The 10,141-nt window shown below is 36.7% G+C and overlaps 1 protein-coding gene across 1 annotated transcript; it reads left to right on the top strand.

The window, feature by feature from the left end:
- The first annotated feature begins 304 nt into the window (after nt 1-304).
- On the top strand, nt 305-3,528 carry ZAR1 (zygote arrest 1). The gene is made up of 4 exons (XM_053700868.1): nt 305-997; nt 1,507-1,599; nt 2,839-2,913; nt 3,217-3,528. The coding sequence occupies exons 1-4, from the start codon at nt 305-307 to the stop codon at nt 3,358-3,360; spliced, it is 1,005 nt and encodes a 334-aa protein (XP_053556843.1). The 3' UTR covers nt 3,361-3,528.
- Nucleotides 3,529-10,141: the final 6,613 nt, after the last annotated feature.

Raw genomic sequence — 10,141 nt, 5'->3', positions numbered from 1 at the left:
TATTATATATTATAAACCATATAGTAAAGAATTCAAATAATACTGAAATAAAAAGGAAGATACAGAAATTAATTACCATACTTCACTGAAAATAGTTTTATTAAATTAAACAGTTTCAGGACCATGAACAATTGCATGATAGGATGACATAGACAGCAGATAATTATTTTGTTTTTGCACCTAATAAAAACTCCCTCTAATGTTTATTACTTTAGAAGCAGGTAAAACCCATTCAAACCTTAATCATTAATCACACCCCCCACTACTTAAAGAGACACCTGTGAAGCACTATTAGCCAGATACTATGGCTAGCTTTACTGAAGAAGCAATGGATAACTATATGTATTCAGCCTATAACCCTTATTCCTATAGGTATTTCAATCCTAAACATAAAGGGATGAGTTGGAGGCAAAAGAGCTACTTGCCCAATTATGGAGATACTGGGGATTATTTTGATAATTATCAAAGAGCTCAGTTAAAAGCCATCTTGTCTCAAGTGAATCCTAACCTGACACCAAGGCTGAGGAAAGCAAACACCAGAGATGTGGGTATTCAGGTGAATCCTAGGCAAGATGCATCTGTTCAGTGCTCCCTGGGCCCCAGGACTCTGAGGAGGGGTGGAGCCTTCAGAAGGCCCCAACAAACTCCACAAGAACAAAGCAGTCCTGCATCTCCTACTAAAACGGTAAGGTTCCCCAGGACTATTGCAGTGTATTCTCCTGTAGCTGCAGGGAGGCCCTCTTCATTTAAGGAAGAAGAGGAGGAGCAGCAGGAGGAGGAGGAGGAAGAAGAAGAAGAACAAGAACAAGAACAAGGGCAGGAACAACAGACAACTGAAAAGGAGAGTGAAGAGGGGGAAAAATCCCAAGAAGACACCAAAGAGATCAAGGTAGCAGCAGAGGACAAAGTGGAGTGTGAAACCAAGGAAGAGCCAAAAGAGGGGGAAAATGAGGGCCAAACTACTGCCTCTCCTGGCCAATCAAGAGTGAGGTTTCAGGTAAGCATCGCATCACTCTTCTGTGCCTTATCAATCAGGGCCAATATGGGGTGTTTTATTTATATCTATATCTTTAATCAGGGTAGGTTCAGCATTTACATTTAAAGGTGTTTGAGAGTGCTCCTTTATATTATGATTAAAGGGACACTAAATACATTTCATGCCCCTCCTTTTTGATTGAGGAAAAAGTGCCTATTAGCATACATTTTCTAAATAGGAGTAATTTTAAACTATAATTTATTTGAAATTAGATTCCAATACTTAGATCTTTATTTTCAGCTTTGACCTGAACCTTAATACTCCTAATAATATAGTGGCAGTTATGGGTTCCACTAGACTGGCATTGATTTTAGCACAGAAAATGATAATGCTGTTTAAACTATATCTTCCAACCTATAAGCCAATGTGGCGTATACACTATATATTATCTTATATTTTTTTTAAACAAAGCAGAAAGATTGTAAACTTCAGGGTGTTTGTTGTTTCCCCCCCCCCCCCCCCCCCTCTAGTTCCTGGAGCAAAAATATGGCTATTACCACTGTAAAGATTGCAACATACGATGGGAAAGTGCCTATGTTTGGTGTGTACAGGCAACCAATAAGGTAAGAAGTTCAACGTTTTGAGGGGCTAACTACTTGCAGGTATCTTAAAGGGACATTATACACGCATTTCTTTGCATTAATGTTTTGTAGATCTCTTTATATAGCCCATAAAGGTTTTTTTAAATGTATAGTTTTGCTTATTTTTAAATAACATTGCTCTGATTTTCAGACTCCTAACCAAGCCCCAAAGTTTTATTTGAATACCGTCAGCTACCTTCTCCAGCTTGCTCCTGTTTGTGTAAAGGGTCTTTTCATATGCAAAAGAAGGGGGGGGGGTTGTCTTATTTGCCACTTGCAGTGGGCTTTCCAGCTACCTTTTCAACAGAGCTAAAATGAGATTATTATTTACTGAATGCATGGTATGTGTCTGCTGTTAAAGGGAAAGTCTAGTCAAAATTAAATTGCATGCCCTATCTGAATCAAGTAAGTTTTTTTTTTTTTTTTTTTTTTTTTTTTTTTTTTTTTTTAAAAACAACTTTCCAATTTACTTTTTATAATCAAATTTTGATTTGTTACTTTTTTTTGTTGTTGTTGAAAGCTAAACATGGCTGAAGTGGCAACCCTATTTGCAGTCCAGCAACATAGCCTTTTTTAGTATTGTGGCATATCTAAATTATAAATCGTGGTGTAGAATGTTACAGGGTCAGGGTTCATTATCAACACCAACCTCTCTATCTTCGGAGATAATTTGCAGAAAAAGCAGTTCAAAATGTAATTCCTCCTTAAAATGTTTAAAGGATTACTTTCTGTTATAATTTTTAAGCCAAACAACTAACATATTAAAGTTAATAAACATTAATTAAAACCTACTGACCTATATTTTCTCCAAAACGAAGTTTCATAACGTTCTAAAAGTTATATCTTTTATTCGCCGATGTCACGTTATCCTGCCCACTATTTTCAGCACTGCATGTTCAAAATACTTAAACCAATAACTTTGTGTTTAAAGCGCCATTTTGAAACCTAGGTATTGTAAACGGATTGGTACAGAGCAAAGGATACCCACGGAGTGGGTTTGGAAAACAATTAAATTTGCAGACAAGATTTCTGATATACGGTAGAGATATGTTAATGAAATGCTATTGATAAAAAGCGTATTTGGGGTAGTTAGTAACAGGCATAGAAAATATTTACTTACAGTGGCCCTTTAATGTTCCTTAATTGTCTGTCACTTGTGAGTATGAAGATTTCTTCTGAACCCATGGCTGTGTGTTCACTACCTGTTTTTATTTTCTGCAGGTCTATTTCAAGCAGTTTTGCAGGACTTGCCAAAAATCATTCAATCCATATCGTGTTGAGGATATCATGTGTCAAGTATGTTTTTTTTTTTTTTTTTTTTTTTTTTTTGTTCCCCTCCTGTATTGTACTATAAATTGTTATATTTTTTTTTTTTTTTTTTTTTTAAAGCTCCGATTAGCATTGCTGGAGACACTGATATCTCTGAGCCTGAATAACCAATCTGCCATCTAAGGGAGACTTTAAGTTTCTGCCTAGCCCCAAGTACCATAATTTGTAGTAATATGGCTCTGGTGTAAATTGAAAGCAGCAGATTTGTGTGTTAAAAAAAAAAAAGCTTTCTCTGTATATTTTCAGTAATCTAGTATCTCTCTTTCTCAGAACTGCAAACAGACCAGGTGCATTTGCCCTGTAAAACTCCGCCACGTAGATCCAAAAAGGCCTCACCGTCAAGATTTGTGTGGAAGATGCAAAGGCAAAAGGCTTTCGTGTGACAGCACATTCAGCTTCAAATATATCATTTAGTCCAGTCCGGTTTAAGTGTACTCCAACTGTTATAATTTGGCCAGGAAAGTGCATGTTTTTTGTTTATTGAAGATTGCGCAGGATGTATTTTGTAAACAACAATAAAAAAAAACTTACCCCAGCACTTCTAGTACACTAAATAAAACATGTGGGTTATATGATGAACAACTGGTTGGTGTGTTTAAGTGCTATAGGGCATTTTTTGTTTACCAGGGGTGCCCAGATTTTCTCTTGGAGTGCAAGTGGGGTGGGGGGAATTGAATGCTTGTGTACAGTTAGTGAGCTTGAGTACTAAATACAAGCAGAGTGTTGCTTGAGGTACAGCCTTTTCACCTGCAGGGAAATAAGCTGTTTATTATCACTTGGCATTCTTCCACACTGGTGTTAGAGCTTGTGTGTTTTTTGTTTAATATTTACCTAAGAAAACTATATACTTAAAGTACATATCCCAGGGTATTAATCGAGGGCCATTTTGGTATTTGATACCACTATTTGGCCCCCAAATATGATCATATAAAACAAAATTTAACTTTTTCACAAACTTAGGGTTTGTCCGCGAATTTATTTAAACACTACTGCTGTCATATTACGTATGGTTGTAATATCTCTTCTGGGGTCCCCTTTGTTTAGAAAGAGCAGACATACAATGCTTTCTGGCAATTAGACTAATTGCAGCTGTGCACCCCACTTCTAAAATCTCTGGCAGTGAAGGGGTTAATCAGTTAGCTTGTAAGGTTCATTTTTGCTGTAGTGTAGGGATTGCCCTCACTCTTGACACCCCCCACTGGTCTCCACTATATTAGGTACTGGCAGAAAGTCTGCGGTTTTAGTGTCTAGTTTGTTTTTAATTTTTGTAGTGTGGGATCCCTCCTCCTGATCTCTTTCCACTTTGTTACTAGCAGCCAATAAATATATCTATCTATATATATATATATATATATATATATATATATATATATATATATATATTCAAAAAATATCTGCAGGAGAGTTGGTACTATTAAAGCTCTACAATCTATTCACTCTGTACCCTTACTTACAATTTTGTCAGTGTTTTTTAAAGGGACATGAAACCCACATTTTTATCATGATTTAGATAGAGCATAACATTTGTAAACAAATTTCCAATTTACTTCTATGATCAATTTCCTTCAGTCTCTTGGTATCTTTTGCTGAAGGGGCAGCAATTTACTACTGGAATCTAGCTGAACAAAGGCATATATGTGCAGCTAACTCCCAGTAGCGCATAGCTGCTTTCTAGCTAGGTATTGTTTTCATAAAAAATACATTTATAATAGAAGTAAATTGGAAAGCTGTTTCAAATGGTATGCTCTATTTGAATCATGAAAGAGAAAATTAATTGGGGTTTCATAGGTGCAAATATCTGACAGTTTCCATATGCCCCAAATTGGCAATGTGTGCAGGTCCCAAAGCTGTTACCAATCACATCATTTAGTGCTGAAAGAATTTATAGTTTAACCCCTTACTGCCATTAGGACGTTCCATGCCCTAACTATGCTGGGCTTGAGCACGGCATGGAACGTCCTAGCTAGTTAGCTGTCCTGAAAAAATAGCTGCTTCCTATGTGGGTTTGCGGACGGGGGGGGGGGGTGTCTAGCGTCATAGGAACTAACTAACCCCATCATTGCAATCACAGGAATGATCATGTGATTTTAATTTTTACTTATTTTGTTTAGATCAGAACTTTATTCAGATGTAGACAAATGAGCCCCAGCAGGAATGGGGTTAATCTCCAACACTAATCATAATCCTGAAATGATCATGATATGCAGGTGTTACATTCTTATACAAATCCTATATTGGCTAAAATGTAATACTTATTTTCTTAATATACTCTACCTGTTCCCTTAAAAATATATATTTTGTATCTTCATAAGGCTTTATAGTGTAGTGTTCAAACTAAACATTCTTTCAAGATTGCTATTGCTCATGCAAATATATACCTTCTTAAAAGAAATTAAAGGGACATGAAACATCTTTTTTAAATTAAAAGCTCTATTATCTAATTTGCTTTGTACTCTTGGTATCCTTTGTTTTAAAGCATACCTAGGTAGGCTCAGAAGCTGGGAGCTAGCTGTTGATTGGTGGCTACCCATATATGCCTCATCATTGGCTTACTGATGTTTCCAGCTAGCTTCTATTAGAGCATTACTGCACCTTCAACAAAGGATACAAATTGAATGAAGCAAAATTGATAATAGAAGTAAAAGTTGTTTAAAATGGTATTATGCTCTATTTGAATCACACACAAAAAATGTTCGGTGTCATGACCCTTTTTAAACCTTTGTTTTATGGGAGAGATTAAAAGACATTTATGCTCCTAAACCCATAGAGGACTTGTGCCACGCACCGCTTTAGATATACTAGCAATATGTTTGTGGTTGTTTAGAGCATGTGTTGCTCCAATAGTCCACATCAGCAAGATACCCATAACCTCTAACTGAATAATAGGAGAAATATATTTTCTATTTGGAACAAAACATTAGCACACATTTATCAGTCATACTTCCTTTTAATGTCCTTAGAATTCAGCTTATCAAGCCTAGATGTCCTCAAAGCTTTACATCCAAACAACCCCCCACTTATTTTAAAATTAAATTAGCTAGCTAATAAATAGCATTTATTTTTCCATATGTATTAGTGGAATACCATAACTTCATGCTCAGTTGGCAGAGATACAATTAGCCAAATAAATGTCATTAAAACAAGACCTAAACTTAGTTTAAACAAATAACCCAACAATTACAACAAAAGTGCATGTTCTTTCATCACCCCTACTGTTATAAAGTGGGGGCAGGATTTGATAGGCCATTACCACCAGAAGAGTAGAAACTCATTACTATGTACTCAGCATCACTTTCTATTTAAGCAGAGGATACCATGACATTAATTACTCATTGTATTTAAGACCTCACAGACTGAAATCCTTTTTCACTGCCAGGGCTGAGACCAAAATTAGAGCAGCCTACTCCTCATCAGTACCTATACACAAAAACTAACAAGTATAATGTACTAGTTTGATTTACAAACACACCCTTCTGTCATTGTATTGTGTAAACTGGTTGTCATTAAATAGTGAACTATAACAAAAAAAAAAACACGCGCTATAGCAGTTCATATTTAAATAAAAAGCAACTGCTTGTTGACATCCCCCAATCAAACAGAAACAGGCACCCACAGACCTCAGCAGGCAACGTCAATATAAGTTGCTTCTCTGTGACTGTCTTCCTTCCCCCTTGGTTAGTCCACACCAGAGAATATTCACTTGCACAGCCCTTCTGTACAACTATGGTGGCAGGTTTTTCTGTACAGCACTATGGTTGCTATTGTGAAAATCCTTCCACCAAAAAGGCACATTTATACACTTTCCATATACTGTAAGACCATTTGCTGGGGGAAGTGCAAACCAGGGACCAGACATAATGCAGGTGGAGCCTCGGCACCACTGCCCCCCTCCCTATATGAATCCCACTACTCAATGAGGGCCATAAGAGGATTCTAGAGGTGTGGGCCTAGTCTTAATTGAGACCTTTGTAGTTATGATCCAGTCCAAAGGGCAGGACACAGGTAAACCCCAAATTACAGTTGACAGCCATTGTGAGGAGGATCATTTTGATGTACTACTGGGCGGCAGAACACTACCCTGGGCCAGCTCACAGGATCTGGGCAAGTTTGGGACCATCCATGACTTGGGTCACAGGCACAGAAAGGTATTGAGAGGCAGGGCTGGGCCTGTATAATGCACAAATAATGCTGGTGACTGGACAGGGCTAAAGTAATCAGTCCCAGCCCAGGCCCACTGGGCAAATGCCCTATGGTCAGTCCGGGACTGTTCACTACTGATGGTACATTGTACTATGGATGCAGTAAAAAAAAAAAAAGGTCACGTGCCACATTTTGTGGTTTTGTTCTAAACTATTTTGTTAGAAATCACTGAAGGTTATATAAACTAAGATTAAAGGGAAAGTCAACACCAGAATTTGTGTTGTTTTAAAAGATAGATAATCTCTTAATTACCCATTCCCCAGTTTTGCATAACCAACACAGTTATAATAATACACATTTTACCTCTGTAATTACCTTGTATCTAATCCTCTGCAGACTGCCCCCTTATTTCAGTTCTTTTGACAGACTTGCATGTTAGCCAATCAGTGCTCACTCCAGGATAAATTCACGTGCATGAGCTCAGTTATCTATATGAAACACATGAACTGATGCCCTCTTGTGGTGAAAAACTGTCAAAATGCATTTAGATTAGAGGCGGCCTTCAAATTCTAAGAAATTAGCATATGAACCTCCAAGGTTTATCTTTCAACTAAGAATACCAAGAGAACAAAACAAAATTGGTGATAAAAGTAAATTGGAAAGTTGTTTAAAATTACATGCCCTATTTGAATTATGAAAGTTTTTTTGGGACTTGACTGTTAAAGATAACCCTTGGCTAGCATTGTTGAAATGCTTCCCTCCCCATACTCCAAAACAAATTAAGAAATCTAAATGTGTGCCTTTATTAGCATATGTAACAATGGCCAGTGCACAAAAGCTGATAATATGTTTACAGAATGTCATTGTGGTTCTAATACATAGTAGATGAAGTTGAAAAAGTTCAACCTATACAAATCTTTATTTACCATAAAAGCTCCAGTTGAACTTAAATTAATCTGATTAAAAAGGTGATCAATTTAACACAAATAATCATATCCCTGAATTCTGTTTCTAGCCAGAAATGTATCTAAAACATTTTTTTTAAATGCATCTAGTGGTTGTAGCATTTACCACCTCCTTAGGTAATGAGTTCCCCAATTTGATTGCTCTTACAGTGAAAAAACGTTTATGTTGCTGGAGATTACATCAAATTTCCTCCAGCATTAAAGGACCAGTCAACACAGTAGATTTGCATAATCAACAAATGCAAGATAACAAGACAATGCAATAGCACTTAGTCTGAACTTCAAATGAGTAGTAGATTTTCTTTCTGACAATTTTAAAAGTTATGTATTTTTCCACTCCCCCTGTACCATGTGACAGCCATTAGCCAATCACAAATGCATACACGTACCATGTGACAGCCATCAGCCATTCACAAATACATACACACTTATTCTTGTACATGCTCAGTAGGAGCTGGTGACTCAAAAAGTTTAAATATAAAAAGACTGTGCACATTTTGTTAATAGAAGTAAATTGGAAAGTTGTTTAAAATGGCATGCTCTATCTGAATAATGAAAGTTTCATTTTGATTGAGTGTTCCTTTAAACTCTTGTCACAAATCATTTTCTTGGAATAAACAGAGCTTCTGCCATCTCTGTATATGGGCTTTGAATATATTTATATAAATTAATCATGTCACCTCTCAATTGCCTTTTTCTAGAGAAAACAGACTCAGTTTGGCTACCTCTCCTCATAGCATAAATTCTTTATGCAACGTATTAGTTTTATAGGCCTTCTCTGAACTTTTTCTAAGTCTGCTACGTCTCCCCAGAAGTGCACTCCATACTCAAGGTAAGGTCTTACCAGGGATTTATATAGTGACAGAATTATACTTTCCTCCCTTGCTAGTATTTTATTAAACTTAGAAGCCACTGCCCTGCAATGTGCACCCATTTTAGCTTGTTGTCTAGAAGTACCCTGAAATCCCTTTCCTTCTCTATGTTAAAGGGACAGGAAACCCCAATATTTGTCTCATTCTCTTATCCTTTGTTGAAGGAACAGCATTGCACTACTGACAGCTAGCTGGTACAACTAGTTAGCCAATCACAAGAGACATGGGTACAAGCACCAATCAGCAGCTAGATACAACTAGTGTAGGGTATGTGCGTTTTCTTTTTCAACAAGGGATACCAAGAGAACAAAGCACATTTGAAAATAGAAGTTTATTTAAAAGTGTCTTAAAATTACATGCTCTGTCTGAATCATGCAAGTTTAATTTTGACTTTCCCATCTCTATAGTAGTATGTACTGACATGTCAAGGTATTAGAGAATAAGGCTATGCTCAGTACCCTCTATTTTTCATATTTCAATTATTCTTCTGGTGCATTTTCTGGATAGGATGCATGTTTACTATCTTTAGTAATGAAATGTTATTTTTTGTACTTTTGGAAACATCATTCCTGTTTACATAAACTACTTTAGTTTTAGACACCATTTACGTTAGAATATGAAAGAAATTGATATAAGAATCAGATTGACTGAACAATTTATTTACAGTATTTGATTTTACTAAAACCCTTTTGTACCACACTACCCTCAGAACGAGGAGACTCAACTCAGAAGCAAGAGGACTGTAATGGTCCAGGTTTTCCTGCTGGCTGCAAGCAACCACATAGCAGAAGTTAGGGTTAGGGGGGAATTTTTACTGAGAACAGAGACACTCTTTTTTGTGATCAGTTTAGACTGAAGAACATCTCATGCTACATTTCTCCAAATTAATAGAACTGAATTTATCATGATGAAGAGGCCATACAAATGAGGATTACTTAACACTTCCGTGAAGATTCTACCTTGTATGAAACTTCACACCCTTCAGTTATAGTATATATCACAGGAAAATAAAAAGTAATTAATACAATTGTCAGTGTAAACTAGGGGCATAACTATAGGGGTCTCCATTGCTATCTGACCTGTCCTTTTAGAGGAGCCGTTGCTGCTCAAGCAGAATCAGATATCAGAGCAGCTTGTTTGCGGGCTGCAGGATTTCTAATCAGCCCTAGAGGTAAACTTGTGAGGACTGAAAAACCCGGGAAATAAAAAGGAAGAAAA

This window comes from Bombina bombina, chromosome 2, assembly GCF_027579735.1.
Source record: "Bombina bombina isolate aBomBom1 chromosome 2, aBomBom1.pri, whole genome shotgun sequence".
Taxonomy (NCBI): Eukaryota; Metazoa; Chordata; class Amphibia; order Anura; family Bombinatoridae; genus Bombina; species Bombina bombina.
The sequence above is the reverse complement of the archived record's forward strand: the minus strand, read 5'-3'. Positions and strand labels throughout refer to the sequence as shown.

Bases quoted from the DNA above. Each gene is read 5' to 3' on its own strand.
- ZAR1 (XM_053700868.1), top strand. From the start codon at position 305: ATGGCTAGCTTTACTGAAGAAGCAATGGATAACTATATGTATTCAGCC. The intron at 998-1,506 runs GTAAGCATCGCA...CCCCCCCTCTAG, and splicing joins AATCAAGAGTGAGGTTTCAG to TTCCTGGAGCAAAAATATGG. The intron at 2,914-3,216 runs GTATGTTTTTTT...TCTCTTTCTCAG, and splicing joins TTGAGGATATCATGTGTCAA to AACTGCAAACAGACCAGGTG.